Source organism: Tilletiopsis washingtonensis (genome assembly GCF_003144115.1).
Source record: "Tilletiopsis washingtonensis strain MCA 4186 unplaced genomic scaffold FA09scaffold_5, whole genome shotgun sequence".
Lineage (NCBI taxonomy): Eukaryota > Fungi > Basidiomycota > Exobasidiomycetes > Entylomatales > Tilletiopsis > Tilletiopsis washingtonensis.
The window spans coordinates 289,346-306,852 of NW_020312002.1; the positions used below are offsets into that span (position 1 = coordinate 289,346).

The following is a 17,507-nucleotide window of genomic DNA, read 5'->3' on the forward strand; positions in this document are numbered from 1 at the left end:
GGGGGAGGGCACGCACCGTACACATCCTTGTCGGCCTCGAGCTTCGGGATGATCGTCTGCCAGAAGGTGTTGGTCTCGTCCTGCGAGCAGTAGCGCGTCGGGCCCTCGTAGTTGATGCACGCCAGCTCGGTGATCCACATGGGCATCTTGTACTTGCGGTAGTGCTCGAGGATCTGGGGGAGCAGGCGTGTTGCGTCAGCATGGTGTGCTCTGCCTCCTCTTGCGCAAGTGCCCCGCCCCCCCACCCATCCCCTGCAACTCACCTTGAGCGCCTTCTCCGCCGTGTCCTGGAAGATGTGCACGCTGAGAATGTCGGGCTTGCGCGTCACGTTGCCGATGAACCAGCCGACCTGCTTTTCGTACGCCTGGTACGCCGAGCTGGGCGAGATGAGCAGCGTGTCGCCCGTCGCCTTTGGCACAATGATGTTGTTCCACACATCGACGTATTTGCTGAACGCCGAGCCGCCCGACGAGCCTTCGCCGACAAAGTCCATCTCGTTGAAGCCGGCCACGTAGGGGTACGCGCCGGCGGGCACTTGCTGGAACGCGGCGAAGCGCGCGGCATCGTTGTCGTGGTTGCGCTCTCCGACGCCCCACACTGTCGTCGAGGCCTCAGCAGCGCGCCTCTGGGTGCGCCTCGCTGCGCGCGGCACTCACACATGGACACGGCAGGCATGCTCTTCGCCCGATCGTTCGATGTGCGAGGGTCCGGACCCCAGTCATCTGCAGCAACGTCAGTGGAGGAAGGCGCCGCGCCGCAGCGCCGCCGACTCACACATCCACGCATACAGGCCGTTCATAAAGCGCAGCGACTGGCCGCCGCCGACGCCGGCCTGGCAGGAGCGAGCATGAGCATCGGATGCTGGGAGAGGAGAAGGAGCGGAGGAGCGACGCACCTTGCCGCCTGCAGGCGTCAGTGCCGCACGGTTTGCCGGCGTCGATGCGGGCGAGCTGGCGCTCGAGCTGGACGATGCGGCAGCCTCGCTGGCGCTGCTCGACGTCTGCTGTGCGGCGCTCGTGCTCGAGCTGCTGCTGCCCGAGTTGCTCGTCTTGTGCCGGTGCTTCTTTGCGATGCACGCCTTGCGCACCTTTGCCGCGTGCTTGGAGTGCCGCGCCACCTCCTTGGTGGGGCACTTGACCACACTGGCGGCGTGAGCGGAGTAGGCGAAGAAGGCGAGCAGGAGCAGGAGGAAGGAGAGACGCGCCATGGCTGCTGGCGATGTGGGGGGAGCGTGGGGGGAGAGAGGAGAGGCGAGAGATGGGATGGGAGAGAGAGAGTCGATGAGGAGAGGAGCGAGGAGGCGAGGTGGGCGAGATGAGGCAGATCGAGCCTGGCCTTGTTGTTCGATGATGCGAGAGTGCGAGAGAGAAGGCCGTCAGGGGCCGGAGCGCCGAGGGCGGGCGGCGGGCGGCGAGAGACAGGAGAGGAGGGAGAGCGTGCACGCGAATAGGAACTGCCTGCAGTCCTGTTGGTGCGTGGAGCGGATGGGGAAGTACAGGGATGGAAGGGATGGGATGGTGGGGATGGATGGGGTAGGGAGGCAAGCTGCTGCGCCCTGCCTGGCGGGGCGAGAAGGCATCGCGCAGAGACGCCGCATGCCGGCGCCGGCGCAGGCGACATGTCACGCTGCCGCTCCCTACCACGCCGCACGACCGGCATGCGGCCCGATGAGCTCACACACCGCCTTGGCTGCAGCATCGTCCTCCTCGGCGCGGCCAGCGAAGGTGCCGAGCCGCCTTGTGCTCGCCAGGACGGCGATGTGCGGCCTCGAGCGCGAGGAGCGCGCTGCCTCGTCTGCCAGCCGGGCCGCGCCTCCTTTGCCTCTCTCTCTCGCCTCGTGCTGCTGTGTCATGCGCTGGCAGCTCTGTGCCGTCTGAGTTGCCGCACTGCGTCGAGGGGGTGCGCGTTGGGCCCCGCGTGCCGTCGCGCGCACGGCGAGATGCACACCTCGCAGGCGGCGGAGCTGCAACTCGTCCAACTCCACCCTCACGGCCCTCTCGGCACGGCACGGCATGCGGCAGCACCGCACGCGGCAACTGCTGCGCCTCTCATGCAGCAGATGCAGGAACGCCCTCTGCTCGGCGGAGGCGTGCGGTGCCTCACGCTAACGCTGCCGCGCTGCCGGCGGCTCGCGGGTGCGCCAAGGCACACAGCCGATTGTTCGAGTGTCCCTCCCTCGCCCCCACGCAACGCGTCACGCGCTCGTGCCGACGCGCCCCTCGATCTCACGCTCCCGGCGACGCTTTGCCCGTCTCCCGCCGCTTGCCTCTGCCCTCCATCTCCCTGCGCTCCCACCGCAGTTGCGCACCTTCGCCACTCTGGGCGTGCGCGCGGTCCATCCCATGTCGCGCATCTCCTCTGCCTCGTCCCCGAGCACCAGCACGGGCACCAGCAGCACCCTCGTCTCGCCGCCGCGTGCCTCGCGCCTCGCCGCCAGCAGCAAGAGCACACGCGCGGCGGCAAAGGCAGTGACGGAGTCCTGCCCCGACAACTGCCGCGGCACGCTCTGTGCCTGTGCGCTCGGCAGCCCCAGCGGCAGCGGCAGTGGCAGCGGCAGCTCCGGCGGCGAGGCAGCAGCGGCACGGCGCGGCAGCGCCAGCGCCAGCGCCAGCAGCGAAGAGCGTGCGCCGCGACGCAGAGTCAGGGCCGTCGTCACGCCGTTCGGCGTGGCGCGACACAGCATGAACTCCTCTGCGCGGCCCGCTGCGCAAGCACGGCTCTTCGCGCGGGCCTCGTCTGGCCCGCGGCCCTTCAGCGGCGGCGCCCCCACCAGCGCATCCGACTCGAGCGACTCCGACGCCGCGCCTCCTAGGCGCGCCAACGGCACACATCCTCCGCCTTCCTCTTCGCCGCCGCTCTCCTCCTCTTCCTCGGGCGCACGCAGCGCGGGAGGCTCAAGGCGGTCCATCGCAGATGTCTTTGAACGCCTCATGGCCGATGAGGCGGCGCGGCGCACGCCTGCAAGGCCAGGGCAGCCCACCGCGCACGTCGTCACGCCTGCGCCGCAGCCTGGCGCGCACGTCGCCACGCCCGCGCCTGCGTCTGCGTTGCTGTATGAGCCGCAACGATCCGAGCAGCCAAGAACGGCGCGCAGAGACGATGCGCAGCGCCTGCACAGTCTGGCGCGCAGCACGCCGCACGCGCAGTCGCAGACGCAGACGCCGCGGGCGCGCATTGCGGGCGCCAGCGTCGGCGTGCAGGAGCAGGTGGAGGAGCAGACGCCGAAAGGCGCCGCGGACTATGCGGCACGATTGAAGGCGCTGAGGAGGGGCAGGAGCGAGAGTCCGCGCAGTGCGGAGGGAGCGACGCCCAAGGCGGAACCGCGCAGGGAGGACCTGAGGGCCTCGCGCGCAGAGAAGGAGAATGTGGGTGCGGTGGGCACGCCGAATGGGAGGGATGCTGAGGCGGATGATGAAGCCGACGTCTCGCATGCGCAAGAGCCAGGGTCGACAAGCGAGGCAGAGGCGGAAGCGGATGCGGAAGCAGAGAGTGACTTCGAGGCGGAGATGGAACGTGAACGCGTTGCAATGGAGGCGCAACAGGCGGCACGACCTGCTTCTGTCTCGCCTCGACGACAGCGCACTGGCTTGACGAGCAAGCGTCTCTCTTCCACAACGACGGTGTCGAACTCCTTCATCTCGAACGGGGACGCTACACCTCGAGCACCCGCACGAGCAAGCGAAGCAGTCCTTTCTCAGGCCTTCGCCTTTCCCGCCCAACGACCAGCTTCTCCGCTTCCTCCTTCTTCGCCACTCTTTGCGCATTGGAGCGGGAATGCAGGACACGCCAACGGCACTTCCTTCGCTCACGGCAGCGGCGCCGGCGCCAACGGAGGCGGGAGCAGCGAGAGCAACTCTGGTGCTTCGTCGCCGCGAAGAGGCGCGCATCGACGCTCGAATCCAAACAGCCCGACACTGAGCGTCTCGGCTCGTGCGCCTTCCAGTGAGGCGATGGAGCGTCTGAATAGGGCGCTGGGCACGACTAGCACGCCCGAGCCGGAAGCAGGGAGGCAAGGAGAGGAGAGAGAGGAGGAGCAGATGGAAATCAGTAGCGAATCGACGAGAGAACGACGGACGGTGCGCTTCAGCCCGACGCCGAGCTATCGCGAGTCGAGTCCCGTGAGGGAGGAGCATGAGGAGGACTGGGGAGCAGTGCTGGAGGAGGAAGAAGAGCCAGAAGAGGAGGAAGAGGAGCTGCGCGAGCTGCCATCGGAGGCCCAGCAGCGCGACTCCTCAAGCGACGCCTTGGCTCCTTCATCTTCCGACACGCCACCGCCGCCTCTGCGTCTCTCCGCCTCTTCACCAGCACGGCCAGTCTCTCGCCACATCTTCATGCCTTCGACACCTTCGCGTCCCGCTCGCAGCCCTCGCTCAACAGCGACGCGCAGCACCTCTCCACCCTTGGCGCTTGGTGCTCGAGCCGCCAATCTCTCCCTCTTTGGCTCGCCCGGCACGCCTCATCCTCCCGGCTTCTTCGGCGTGGGCGCTGCATCTGCCTCTCCCTCGGTGCGGCGGCTCGGAGGCTCATCTCTGCGACCCCAGAGATCACGAGACTCTCTCATCGACGCCACGCACGAGGACTCGATCAGTGCGGAGCTTGCGCCGCTGCAGGAGGCGTCGGATGATGAGATTGCCACGATGGCAGGTCCGCCGAGACAGTCCACTCCGCCCCTCACGCGCGCCTCTGCGACACTGAAGCAGGCTGCCCCGACGGCGACGTCGGCGCACGAAGCAGCGGACGAGAATGATCCAAGTCTGCACGCGACGCTGGAACAGCTCCTTCGCGTGCTCTCACAGCGTCCCGTCTCCGTGTCACCCTCGACGCAGCCGCTGCCCGAGCTGCAGCTGGACACTTCGGCCCTGCTGGCCACCACTGAGCGTCTTGCGCAGCTGCGGCGCGATGAGACGGACGCGGAGCGCAGACGCGCCGAGACGAGGGAGAAGGATGAAGAGGAGAGCAAGGCGCTCTCGACGACGAGAGCCAAGCTCGGAGCATTGGCCGAGGCGGTTCGCACGACACGCGAGCACGTCGACAGCGGCGTCATCGTGCCGCCTTCCTACGCCTTCTTCATTCCTCCATCGCGCAACTCTCGGCTGCGAACGGCGCTCTTCATCCTCGGCCACTCGCTCTTCCTTCTCCTCGTGCTCTATCTCGCAGAGGCAGGTGCCTCGCATCGCTTCCACACGACGTACTACGACCCGTTCTACCCGCCTCTCTTTCCTCCATCGCACGACTCCAACGTGCTCAGTGGCGCCGAGGCGCTCCTTGAGGCCTTGCCCGCTCGCTCGAAGCTTGGCGCCCTGGCGGCGGCGGCTCTGCAACCGCTGCTGCGGCTCCTGTCGAGGCCGCCGGAACAGCCGCCTAGCTTCATCTCCTGATCCGGCGACCGCCCGATCCTCACCTTGATCACCTTCTGCTTCCCTCGTCATCGTGCCGCTCGCATGCTTGCTCCAGCGCCGTCCTCCTATTGTAGCGTAGCCTTCTCATACCCTCGCTTTGGTCTCGCACTGCATGTCACTTCATCTATCGCCTTCACTTGCGCGTGACACTGAGGAAGGGCGATGCACATTGCGGCGCAAGGGAGAAGGGGAAGAGGCAGGGGCATGGCGCTCGTAAGGATGTGTTGAGTCGATGGAGTGTGGGTGTATGAGACAGGCGGATGTGGACGAGGCGTGTGAGGCAAGTGGTGTGGCAGCGAGGGGTAGCACGTGTGAGCGGAAAGGGCATGAGAGGGGGGTCGTGATAATGACGTGGCCGAGACTGAGATGTGGATGTGGTCGGGTGATCGAGAATGCTATGGGTGATGCGAGTTGGGACGGGACGATGACGGAGGCATGTTGCAGAGTGGAGTCGAGGTGGAGAGGGGAGCAGAGAGGTAGCACTTTGAGAGACCGCGCGCGGAGCTGGAGAGCAGAACTTGAGGACCGGAGAGGAGGAGCGAAGAGTCGTGGTGTGGCAGCGCAGGAACGCTGGCCGAAGAGGGAAGGAAGCGGCATGAAGATGGTCTAGGACGAGCAGAAGGGAGATGGAGAAGCGGCAGGCAGAAGGCAAAAGACGTGTATGCAACGTGCAAGCAGCAAGCGGAGGATGACCGCAGAGAGACGGGCGGTCGGAGATAGCAATCAGACGCCGGAGAGATGCAGCGCCGTGAGATCGAGGCCGATGTCGTCGAGTTCGGGCGTCTTGCTGGCGCGCGCCTCGTGAGGAGCCTGCGAGAAGGCAGGACGCAGAGGCGACGAGCTATGCGTCGTCGACGAGTTCAGCGAAGACGACTTTTCGTGGCCGACGGGGTGCAGTGCAGTGTTGCGCTTGCTGCCCTGAGCAGCGGAAAAGACGCAGGTCAGCGGTAGACGCAAGTTCTGTGATGAGACGATGGGCTCACCGTGTGCGGAGGGCTGTCCTGCTGCAGCGCCTGAAGCGCCGAGCTGTCGTACGTCTGCTGCAGCGTCTTGGGCGCCGAAGCATACCAGCCGCCAGCACCGAAGGCCTTGCTGTTCGTAGGCGACGCGGACCAGATTGCACTGTCGGTAGGATCGCCGACGCCGGGCGTCGAGAGGCGCGAAGTCGTGCTGCCCGTCGACATTGTGCTCTGCGGACTGAGATCCTCGAGGCCGAGCACGGCGCCCGAGCCCCACGTGCCGCCGATGGCGCCGGGCGTGCGCGTCTGCGACGGCGAGTCGAAGGACAGAGGCTGTAGACCCTCGCGGCGAGTGTCAAGCGGCGACATGCCAGGCGTGCGCTCCGAGCCGCCATTGCCACGGACGTTGCGAGGCGGCGTCTGCTGCGGTAGGGCTGTCGTGGACGACGACAAGTCGAGCGAGGCGCCGCTTCCACGGTGGCCGGGACGCACGGGAGTGTTGGCCGGCGTGAAGGCCGTGCCGAGACCGTGGAAGGGTGACGCCATGTGCTGCGTGCTCTGCGGCGTCGAAGCGCGCAGGTCTGGCTTGATCTCGATGGGTCGACTGACGTTGTCGGTGCGCAGCAGCGGCACACCGTCGAACTCGTTGCCGCCGAGGGCGAGCGAGCGGGTGGTGGCGTACGGCGAGTAAGCCTCGGGCAGACCCGTCGGACGAAGTGCGTCGCGAGCGCCCCACGACTCGGTCGGCGGAGTGACGGCGCCGATGGAACCCATGGGCATCAGATCGAGACGGCGATGGCCAGCGGCGTCGGTGAAGCCTCCGGAGTGAGGCGAGCGGCCCATGTGCGAGGAGAAGCCCGCGGCGGGAGGCAGCGCGTAGCTCTGCGCAGGCAGCGGCAGAGGACTAGCTGTAGGAAGCTGCTGAGGCAACGGCGCAGCGAAGCGCACATGCGCCGGCACCGGTGAGGCACCGAGCAGGCTTGCTGCGCCGGCCGACATCGGGCTGAGCTCGGGAAAGGCGTGCATGTACGGCGTCATGCCGGCCGGGTGGACATCGCGGGCGGTGGGCGCCAGAGGCACGGGCAGCGAGGCGACGCGCGGAACGTCCGACGGCGTGCGCTGGTACACGAGGTTGTGCGCCGTAAGACGGCGGCCGTTGATGACCTTGCCGTCGATGCCGTCGCGTGCGCGCGACGCCTCGTGCTCGGCGCTGAAGGTGATGACGCCGTAGCCGCGCGAGATGCCGCTCTGGTCACGCGAGAGCGAGGCGGCCGTGATGGTGCCGTAGGGCTCGAGCGCGTGACGCAGGTCGTCGTCGTCGAGGATGGCGACCGGGTCGAGGCCAGAGATGAAGAGCGTGCACGGGTCCGTAGCGATGTTGGACGCGCCGCCCGGGTAGCTGATGCTGCCGCCACGGCTGCCGCTGCTGCCGCCCGATGCCTCAGAAGGGCTCGACGTGCCGGAAGAGTTCATGCCGCCGATGCGACCGTAGAACGACGGCGGGTAGCTCGAGTTGTGCGCCATGAAGAGCGACGAGGCACCGCCGCCAATGTCCAGGCCGGGATCCTCGGGCACGCGGCGCGGGCCGGTGTTGAAGCGGTTGCGCGGCACGTTGCGCTTGATGACGTTGCGGCCGGGCGCGCCGTGGTCGAAGGGTCCGCCGCTGCGCTGGACGATGGCGTACGAGACCTCGATGGGGTAGCCGTGCCAGACGAAGCCGTTGAGGCCCTCGATGGCGCACTTGGCGTCCGCCGGCCCGCCCATGTCGATGAAGCCGCGGCGGCGTGCCTGGGCGTCGAGCATGGCGAGGATGACGCAGTGGACGACGAGGCCGTACGAGCTGAACAGCGCCGTCAGCTGGTCCGTCGTGGCGTCGAGCGGCAGGTTGAGCACGTAGAGGTTCTTGTGCGTCGGAGGCGCGTCGGCGGCGGCGCCGCGGAAGCGCGGCACGCCGCCGGCCGCGTTGAGCGCGACGGAGTGCTGGTGCAGCGGGCTGACCTGGTGCTGCGGCTGCATGTCGAGACGGCTCAGGTTGGCCATCGTCGTGTTGAGCGGCAGCTTCGACGGCGCCGTCGACGCGAGCAGCGGCTTGACGTGCCTGTGGACGGGAGCGGATAAGCCGGCTGACGTGGTGGCGTGGGACGCAAGCGGGACAGATAGCGTGCCGGCGGCGGCGCGTCCCACGGGTCCAGCAGAGTCCGTCCGGCCTGCCTCTCGACGTACTCACAGAGCATTGCCCAGCGCGACGTAGCCGTCAAACTGCACGGCACACTGCGCCTCCTCGGGTGTGCGGAACGTGATGACGGCCGACGCCGGGCCCTCGCCGCGGGTGAAGTCGACGCGCTCGACGGCGGCGACGGGGTCGAAGAGCAGCTTGAGCCACGCGTCGGTTGCTGCGGAGGATGCATCAGCTCGGCAGCGCCGCGAGCCCGTGCATGCGCAACTCACCCTCGCGCGGCAGGTTCGAGATGACGACGGAGCGCACGTCGTCGCGCTCGCGGCCGCTGGCGTCGGCGTGTGTGTGCGGCGCCGGCATCGACGACACGGCCATGGGTGCGATAAGGAAGAAGGATCCGGAAGAGGGGCAGAGGAGAGCGACCGAGCAGGCACCTGGCTCCGGCGAGAAAGAGGCAGAGAGGCGAGCGAGGCAGAAGCACACGAATGTATGCAGACGCGAGGATGAGGGTGGAGAGGCGCAGTGTACGGAACTGGCTGCGCTGGCAGGGTGCAGAGGTGTGAGCGGCGCGCCGGGCCGAGTGCCCTCGAGAGGGCCTCACCGCAGGAGCCGCCGGGCACACTTGCCAGGAAGAAGCGCCGTGCGCCGAGCAGCGGGCGGTCCGAGCGAGCGTGAGAGGCGAGAGCGGCGGCTCCTGCACCGGGCGCTGCGGCGGTCCGAGCGAGGCTGAGCGGCGGCGGCGGCAGGTGAGAGGCGAGAGGCAGGGCAAGAGAGGCGGTCGTGAGAGAGAGAAGGCAGGGTCGTGAGGTTGAGGAAGAGGTGCAGACAGGCAGGCAGGCCCGAGCAGGTGAGGTGGTGGTGGGAGAAGAGGATGAGGAGGGCGGCGAGGCGGGCAAGAAGTACCTGGCGCGCTGGCGGCGGCACGGGCGCCGACGGCCCGACGAGGAGCTGCGAGCTTCTCGCGGCGGGGCGAGGCGGCCCGCGCTGCTGCTGGCGAGCCGCCGCTCTGGCGCTGTGCGTGAGACGCCTGGCCTGAGGTATAGCCGGGCTGCCCGCGTCCGGGCTGCCAGCGAGCTGCGCAGGGCCGCCGCTCCGGCACCGGCGGGCACAGGACGCCGCACCCTTGCCTCCAGCAGCAGCCTGAGGGTTTGGCGTGCTGCGCGTGCGCGTCCTGCGCCGCAGCGCCGTGGCAAGGTGTTGCTCTTGCGCGTTCATGCACATGGCCCAGCCGAGAAGCACGGCAGGCGAGCAGTCACCCTCTCGCTCGGCAAGAAGCAGCGCAAGCATGAAGCAAGATGCGCACGGCGCCTCCACGCGCTCCAAGCGCGCACGGCAAGTTCGCGGAACAAGCTCGGGCGCCCGATGCGCGCGATCTGACAGCGTGGCGGCGCAGCAGCGCACCTCGCCCGTCTGCGTTCGCTGCTTCACACGCTCTATCGTCCCTGCAGCTGCATCCCAGCTCAGCCGCGGCGCCGTCTCATGCCCAATCGTTGGCCTTGTCCGCCGCGAGCACAAGCATGAAGCTGAACGTGTCGAGGGTCTGCGTGCTGTGCTGCGCCTTCAAGTTCATCTGATGCTTGAGGCGAGAGCAGGCGGAGGTGCTGCGGCTGTCGGCGGTACCGGCGAGCGGTCCGCGAGCCGTCTGATGGTGGCGTCCCTGCGCTGCGGCTGCACGCCAGCGCAAGGTCCCTCGCGCTTGCTCGCCGCAGCCGTTGGAGCGCCGCCGTCCCGCCGCCTTCCCAGCATGGAACGCCGCAGACGAGGCAGAGGCATCAAGCTGAAGAGAGAGAGCAGATTTGCAACCGCAGCGTCGAGGAGCTCCTATGCGCTGTCAACAGCTCTCTGCCGAGCTTTGCTCGAGAGAGAGCACCGAGGGCGGCACTCCCTCCTCGAGAGATGGCCTGCGGTGCGGCCGCGGGCTGCAAGCTGCTGTGCGGAGCTCCCACGCCTCAGCCCCTCTGAGCTCCTTTCACAGCCCAAAATGGTTCAAGCCGTCGCCCGAGGGTCGACGCGGGCCTCGGGCAGGTGCCGAGAGAAGTAGAGCTGCGCAGCTGCGGCGTACGGCCGAAAACGCTCACTTCAGCGCAGCCGCTCAGCGAGAGGGCTCGAGTCATCGCTGATGCTTGAGGCGTGCTGCGGCGCGCGGCGTCGCGGCTCCCGCGATGCAACATGCACGAGCAAAGCGCAGCATGCGGATGGCGCAGGCGTCCCGAGATGCCGTTGTCGTGTCCGCAAGAAGCAAGCGTGGGCGCGAGGTTGCTGCAACCGCTGCGCTCGGGGGCGAGAGAGGGCTGCCTGCCGCTGCATAGCGCATGCTCAGGCTGCATCTGCTGAGGCTGCATCTGAGCCCGCTGCGGTCTCGCCGGCGGGCGTCTCGCCCACGCCTTCTCGGAGCGGATGCGGAGGCCGCGGCGATGCTCTCACAGTCTTCGCCTCTGCCCTCCACTCGCGCGTCGTGTCTACCTCCCTGCGCTGATGCTGTGAGCAGACGAGAGCCGTCAGCAGCGCAGGGTTTGAGGTGCGAGCGCTCAAGACTGAGGCGCTCGCAGACGGTGAGGTCCGGGCAGTAGAGTCGAGGCTGAGAGAGCGGCGCGAAAAGCGGCCTGGACCTCAGCACACCTCATCGCTGCTTTCCACGACTTCGCAGCATGACTTCCTTCCCTTGAGCGAGAGAGTGAGCAAGACAGCGAGTGTAGTCGATTAGCTCTCCGGGCAGTGAGTGGCAGGGTGACGCGACGATGCGGCCGGATTTCACCTCGCGCAACTGAAGTTCTACAACGACACGGCCGCGATACTGGACCATCTCCAGGGCGAAGTGGCGCCTCTCGCCGCTGAGACAGCAGCTCAGCTACGCATTCTCGCTCAGCACCGCGAGGATCACAAGGACGACGCTTCCACGCAGGCGGCCTGATCGGCCATGCTGGCAGAGTACAGGGCGGACTCGCCTGAGCCTGGCGAGCCGAGCGGGCATGCCAGCGCACCATGAGCAAGACACATTTGCATTCCCTTTGCGCACGCTCACGGCCGGTTGGCAATGCCGCGCACGAGCTCGGCCAAGATCCTTTCCTCCGTCTCTTGCCCCTCCGCTGCTCCATTCGCCGCTGTCTGGTGTTGCTGCGGCGGTGGCACGGGCGACGGCTGGCGGTCCAGCGCTGTAGGTCGCAGGCGGCTCTGTGAAGGAGCCCGACCCAGTCTCCGAGCTCGCAGCGAGTGGGAGAGCAGGAAGGCGATGTCGAGGGATTGCTCGTAGTTGAGGCGTGGGTCGCAGTGCGTCTAGGACATCGTGTGAGCGCATTGTGGCATGCTGACAAGCTTGGCGGCTCACCATGTAGCGTCTGCTAAGGTCCTCTGCGCTCAGCTCCATGCTGCCTCCCACACATTCCGTCACGCTCTCTCCACGCGCGTCCACCTCGCCAGTGAGCTCAAGGTGGACGCCTCCCAGGCGCGAGCCTTCTTGAGCATGCACCGCCAGACTCTCAACCACTTCGGTGACGATGTCGCCGAACGCGCGCGTCTTGATAGATGCGTCGAGAGGCGAGGTACGCGTGTTGCCGTGCATTGGGTCACAGCACCAGATGACGGAGTCAGCATGGGCAGAGGCGCGGACGGCACGGATGAGCGGTGGAAGCAGCGAAGGCGCCTGTGAGAATTGATCAGCCACTGCTTCAGTCGCGCATCCTTCAAGCACGCACCTTGCCAGCGCCGAAGCGGCAGATGAGCGTGCAGCGGCCGACCTCAGCCTTTGGGTCCAGCAGCGCAAGGAGCTCGACCAGCTCAGCCGGCTTCATGCTGGGCCCGACCTTGATGCCGATGGGGTTTGCCAGGCCACGGAAGTACTCGACGTGCGCGCCGTCCAACTGCCGCGTCCGGTCGCCGAGCCAGATCGTGTGCGCAGAGAGCGTGTAGTGCGCGCCGCTCGAGGCACCTTCGCTTGAGGAAGGGGACTCGGAGGTCTGGTACGAGGCGCCCGGCACGCCGGCTGCGCGCCGCGTCAAGGCCTCTTCGTACTCCAGCATGAGGCCCTCATGGCTAGCAGGTCGCAGCGTCAGTACGAGCCGCCTCATACTCAGGCGTACTGCGCCTCACCTGGTGAAGTAGTCGACGCTCTCGAGACTACCGCGCACGCCATCGGCGCGGTCTGCGCCAACGACCTTCATGAAGTGCAGCGCATCGCCCAGCGAGTCGACGACGCTGGAGAATTCGCGCTGCAGCGCTGGAGAGCGGACGTGGGCGAGCGACCAGGAGTGGGGCGCATGCAGGTCTGCGGAGCAAGTGTGAGCAGAGGCACAATGCGGGCAAAGCAGTGTAATCAGACGCACCGGCAATGCCACTGCCCAGCGCGCCGCGGATGTGGTTGAGCGTCGTGCTGGAGTGAAAGTACGCCAGCAGCAGTCGCTGTGGATCAGGCTGGCGCGCAGCTGGGTCGGCAGCAAAGGCATTGACGTTGTCGCCTCTGCGTAGCCTACGTCAGGGGCGCTGCACAGCCACGCTCTCCCGCCCGCACTCACCTGAACGTCAGCACCTCCTGCTCTCCCTCTGCCGTCTTGACCATCTCCGTCGCCTTGCTCCGCGGCTTGGCATACTGTCCAGCGATGCGGCCGACGCGCACGACGGGCAGACGCGCGCCCCAGATGAGCACGAGCGACATGAGCAGGCTCAGCTTGAGCTTGGCGTCGATCTTGCGTGGCTCGCAGTCGCTGAAGAGCTCGGCACAGTCACCGGACTGCAGCAGAAAGGCCTAGAGAAGCATGGTCAGAACTGCAGCAGGCCATTGCTCGAAGGCCCAATCGAGCAGCGGTGCGGTAGATCTCCGGCCTGTCACGCTGCAAGACGTGCGACCAGCACGGTCGCTGTCTTGTACATCTCTCGTTCGCGTCGTCTGATATTCACGACTCACCTTTCCCTGCGCAACATCCGCCAGCTGCTTCCTCAGCCGGTCCACCTCATTCGGCGTCACGAGCCCCGGCAGCACAGCCAGGCGCTGCGTGACAGCCTCGAGCGCCGCTGCGTCCGGATAGGCCACATCCTGCGCCACGGGGCGCGTGCGCCACGAGGACGGCGTCCAGCTGCTGGTGGAAGCGGACGGTGCGAAGGCGGCCATGATGCCGGTGCGGGGTGTGAGGGGTGGGAAGAAAGCCGTGCGGCGCGGCACGGCGCGGGGAAGAAGCCGCTGAGCGCCTGACTCGGCCGGCAAACGCGCCGCGGCCGCCGCGCCGCCAGCTCCGCCACGCCGCACCCCTCCGAGCCCCTCCAGACGTGCACAGCACTGCCAGCTGCTCTCGCACACACGTTCAGTAGCAGCTCTCATCTTCCGGCTCGCAGCTATCTATGTATTCGGTGGCTAACGCGTGACGGATCACCCTGTGTGCTTCTACATTCGGTCGCGCGTCGTTTGCGGCGACTCATGCCTCTGCTCGCGCCGAGAAGGACGCAGAGGCAGCGTCTACTTGAGCTTGATGCCCACGACGTCGTTCCCTACTTGAACTCATCGATGCCGCGCGCTTCCGACCATGCGTAGATCGACACACTGGAGGGGTGGCAGACGAACTCTGCGCGCGTCAAGGCTTGTCAGCACGCGAAGGACCTCTCCTCGCAGCTCAGCAAGTCCACTCACCGGCCCAGCCGTCCTCGCCAATCTCAATCTCGCCCTGGTGCCAGCCCAGCACGTCGATGTACTTCTTGCCGGCGTGCTCCTTGCCGACCTCCATGCGCTTCTTGCCCTCGGCCTCTCCAATGCACATGACGACGGCGCAGCCTTCGAGGCGCTCTTCGCCTTGTCCTTCACCCGTACGCACCCACCCGACTGCCTGGGGGTGATCCCAGTAGTCCCTCGTGTCTCCGAAGCCCCAGAGCTTGCGAGCGCGGATGAACTTGTCGAGGCTAGACATCGGAGGCACCGAGGGCTGCTCGTCGTTCTCGGCGTGGCAGCCGTCGAGGTCGCCCAGGAAGACGCACGGGTAGCCGGCCTCGCGAAGCAGGATCATGGCGTAGGCGAGCGGCTTGAAGGACGCCGCGACGGGGCTGGCAAGCGACTAGGAGCAAGGCTTCGTCAGGACGACGACGACGAACGCAACAGCTGGACTCTCACCTGGCCGGCCTGAGTGTCGTGGTTCTCCACGAGCGTGACGGCGTCGATGGGCTGAGCCTGCACGAGCGTGCCGTCCCAGATCTTGCGCAGGTCGTAGTCCTTGCCCGCATTGCCAGCCTCTGCAAAGTTGTAGTGCAGGGGGCAGTCGAAGAGGCTAAATTGTTGCTCGAAGGCAAATTTGTTGATGTAGTCGGTGCACGTCTTGACATCATCCTCTGCAGGACGTCGATGGTCAGCAGCAGCATCACAGGGCTCCACAGGACGCTGGCCAGAGACTCCATAGCTCCCCCACGCAGAAGAACCTTGATCAGGGACGCTGTGAGCACGCTGGAAGGGACGAGGAAGGAGGTCGGCGCTCACAGGGGTCCCTCGCTCTCGTCGACGTCCGGCTTGCCCTGTTCCTTGCGGAGGAGACGGTGCTCGTCGCGCATGACCTTGACGAACTCGGCGAGGAAGTCGCGGCTCATGTGCTTGACAGCATCGAAGCGCATGCCCGTGATGGGGAAGGTGCGGACCACTGAGGGAGCGGAACGCATGAGCATGACGCGTCCCGCACACCTCCGCGCGCCGCCGCCGATGACGGCGACAACGGCGACGACTCACGCCACTTTGCGTAGCGGAAGAACTCCTCGCTGCAGGGCAGAGGCTTGTGAGTACGAGTCGGTGGCTGCACGCAACAGGGTAGACACGCACCGCACGTCGGGGTGCGCATGGTCGATGTCCGAAGCCACTTTGCGATTATGCCTGTCAGTCTCCTGCCTCTCTCTCTCTCTCATTGATGGCAGTGCTCACTGAGGTAGTCGAACGAGCCTTAAAGAGCGAGGGTCAAGCGAGAGTAAGCAGAGAGGCGCTGGCAAGCGCAGAAGGCAGGGGGGGACGCGTCCTCACCCTTCTCGCTGTCCGTGTCCGGCGCCCACGTCTTTCCCTCTCCCAGGATGCGGAAAATGGCGTTTGTTCCCGTCTTCTGGTCAAAGTCCACCCCTGTAAAGTGGTTGCTACCAAGGAGTTGGCATCAGTAGAGGTGGGAATCTCGGGAAAAGGTGCGAAGACTCACAAGTTCCACTGGAACTCGCTGTACTTGCCCTTGCGGCCGGGAAACGTGAACTTGGTCCAGCCCTCGATGTCGCGCGGCTCTCCAATGTCCCTGTACAAGAGTGTCAGGGCACAGCGCCATGAACAGGAGGAGTTCGAGGAGGAGAGAGTGGGAGGGCACGCGACTCACTTGTTGCGGTCTTCCTGGTCGACCATGATGGCCTTGAACGTCTCCGCCTCCTCGGCGCCGTCCTTGTGGTTGTAGACGCCGTCGAGCATCACAACAATGCCGTTCTTCTTGAGCGCAGCCATGCACTCCTCGAGCTCCTCGCGCGTACCGTACTGCGCGTCCAAGACACACCTCCTCAGCGCGCCGCGCCGCAAGTGCCGACCTCCTCACTCACCTTGGTGCGCTCCTCAGCCTCTGGGGTGCGCTTGAACTCGCCCATGTCCCACAGGTCGTACATGTCGTAGCCCGTGCTCTCCTGTCCCGCGCCCTTGGTCGCCGGCGGCAGCCAGCAGGCCGTGATGCCCATGTCCGCGAAGCGCTCGGCGTTGTCACGCAGCCACTTCCAGTGGTTGCCACCGCCTGGTGTGTTCCACTCGTACGCCTGCAGTAGAACTTGTAGAGAGATCAGCTTCACTTCGCCGGACGCAGAGCATGGCTACGTACCGGGTGCCTTCTTGGACTGCGGCGCGATTAGAGGGGCGCGTCAGAAGGAGTACGAGCGGCGCGCGCATCGGCGAGCTTGCTCCGCATGACGCACAGGCTCTTCGTGCCGGTTGGCAGCAGCGGAGCGAGACATGGTTGCGTGTGTGTCTGGGGTCGAGAGAGGTGTGTGTTGGTGGAAAGAGCAAGAGGGACAAGTGATGAAGCGCCGCGGCGGCGAGAGCGCTCGGTGCCGCGCGCGCCGCGCTGTCGCCTCGACAGACAGGAGGCGGGCCGCCCGAGCCCTCGCACCGCCAGCAGCGCACGGGCTCTTTCGACGGACAGCCCCGATACGCTCCGCGCTGCTTCGCTGGCATCAAGGTTGGCCAGGCAGCGCTAGAACCGCAGTGTGGCTGAGTGCCGAGGCCCGTTCAGTTCGTCGGCCATATCTCTCTCTGAACCCTTGAAGGCGCGAGGCATGTCTTCTGGCCCGCTTCTTCGCTTCATGCTTCGTCTCGACGGCTCGGCGCACGTTGGCAGCGCAGCTGCACCTCTCGCGCATCTGATCGTCACGCTGCAGGGATCTGCAGCCAAGCGTGAAGGCACAGCCGCCGTCGCCGAGCCCCGTCGAGCAAGCCACACCGCGGAGTGCGGAGGCACGCGGAGGCCCCTCCGAGATCAGGCCCCGATGCTTGGAGGTCACGTGCACTGACCCATGCCTCCACCCAGCCCACCGAGACTTGACGCCCGCTCTCGCAACGCACAAGTAGCGACGCATCTCCGGCTCTCATCCATTCATTTGTCTGCCATCTGGCGAGCGTGCCTCGGTCAAGATGCTCTCAAGCGTTCAGCGACGCACAATCTTGCTTCTAAACGCGCCGAAACGCCGCGCGCAGGCGAGCTCCTCGTGCTGTGCATCTCAAGTCGACTGCCCAGCTTTCAGCGTCTGTCTCCTTGGCCGTTGGCCAGCCTCTGCAGACTTCCTTCATGATTCCTCTTGATTTACTTGTACGGCTCGCTCGCTCGAGCACGGGAGCTCGTGCTGCTCTTGCGCTGTCAGAGCGCAGGCAGAGGCCCGGCATCTGCACTCGCCAGCCCGGAGAGATCAATGTCTGGCTCCTTCTCGGGACTCTGGGATGGCGCTCCTCGGCAGGGTACTCTCATATTGCCACGCACAGCCTTGCGGAGTTCGCGCTGCCGATC

General features: G+C 66.4%; 7 protein-coding genes across 7 annotated transcripts; 1 reads left to right on the forward strand and 6 right to left on the reverse strand.

Moving 5' to 3' along the window:
* Positions 1–20: 20 nt before the first annotated feature.
* FA09DRAFT_283516 (hypothetical protein) lies at positions 21–506 on the reverse strand (the record flags this gene model as incomplete). Its single annotated transcript, XM_025739851.1, has 2 exons — positions 21–173; positions 264–506. Coding segments are annotated over 2 exons (396 nt in total), but the record flags the coding sequence as incomplete, so codon positions are not given.
* Positions 507–2,249: 1,743 nt separating this feature from the next.
* FA09DRAFT_359089 (hypothetical protein) lies at positions 2,250–5,379 on the forward strand (the record flags this gene model as incomplete). Its single annotated transcript, XM_025745054.1, has 2 exons — positions 2,250–3,366; positions 4,543–5,379. The coding sequence occupies exons 1-2, from the start codon at positions 2,344–2,346 to the stop codon at positions 5,377–5,379; spliced, it is 1,860 nt and encodes a 619-aa protein (XP_025599953.1). The 5' UTR covers positions 2,250–2,343.
* On the reverse strand, positions 5,283–6,119 carry FA09DRAFT_215076 (hypothetical protein). The gene has a single exon (XM_025739516.1). The coding sequence runs from the start codon at positions 5,995–5,997 to the stop codon at positions 5,521–5,523; it is 477 nt and encodes a 158-aa protein (XP_025599954.1). The 5' UTR covers positions 5,998–6,119; the 3' UTR covers positions 5,283–5,520.
* A 1,926-nt stretch (positions 6,120–8,045) lies between these two features.
* FA09DRAFT_286194 (hypothetical protein) lies at positions 8,046–8,261 on the reverse strand (the record flags this gene model as incomplete). The annotated part of the gene is made up of 1 exon (XM_025739897.1): positions 8,046–8,261. A coding segment is annotated over one exon (216 nt), but the record flags the coding sequence as incomplete, so codon positions are not given.
* A 2,135-nt stretch (positions 8,262–10,396) lies between these two features.
* FA09DRAFT_215116 (hypothetical protein) lies at positions 10,397–11,130 on the reverse strand. Its single transcript, XM_025739517.1, has one exon. It carries the CDS (start codon positions 10,875–10,877, stop codon positions 10,485–10,487), a length of 393 nt encoding a protein of 130 aa, XP_025599956.1. The 5' UTR covers positions 10,878–11,130; the 3' UTR covers positions 10,397–10,484.
* A 409-nt stretch (positions 11,131–11,539) lies between these two features.
* Positions 11,540–13,658, reverse strand: FA09DRAFT_328472 (DAHP synthetase). The gene is made up of 7 exons (XM_025741786.1): positions 13,433–13,658; positions 13,044–13,273; positions 12,855–12,988; positions 12,622–12,796; positions 12,228–12,564; positions 11,861–12,175; positions 11,540–11,808 (listed from the first exon to the last, which is right to left on the reverse strand). Exons 1-7 carry the CDS (start codon positions 13,634–13,636, stop codon positions 11,554–11,556), a joined length of 1,650 nt encoding a protein of 549 aa, XP_025599957.1. The 5' UTR covers positions 13,637–13,658; the 3' UTR covers positions 11,540–11,553.
* A 194-nt stretch (positions 13,659–13,852) lies between these two features.
* Positions 13,853–16,743, reverse strand: FA09DRAFT_359092 (putative alpha-amylase). Its single transcript, XM_025745055.1, has 14 exons — positions 16,423–16,743; positions 16,329–16,344; positions 16,060–16,277; positions 15,846–15,997; positions 15,678–15,767; positions 15,512–15,618; positions 15,416–15,433; positions 15,317–15,353; positions 15,227–15,255; positions 14,984–15,140; positions 14,900–14,925; positions 14,624–14,838; positions 14,150–14,567; positions 13,853–14,084 (listed from the first exon to the last, which is right to left on the reverse strand). Exons 1-14 carry the CDS (start codon positions 16,459–16,461, stop codon positions 14,011–14,013), a joined length of 1,596 nt encoding a protein of 531 aa, XP_025599958.1. The 5' UTR covers positions 16,462–16,743; the 3' UTR covers positions 13,853–14,010.
* Positions 16,744–17,507: the final 764 nt, after the last annotated feature.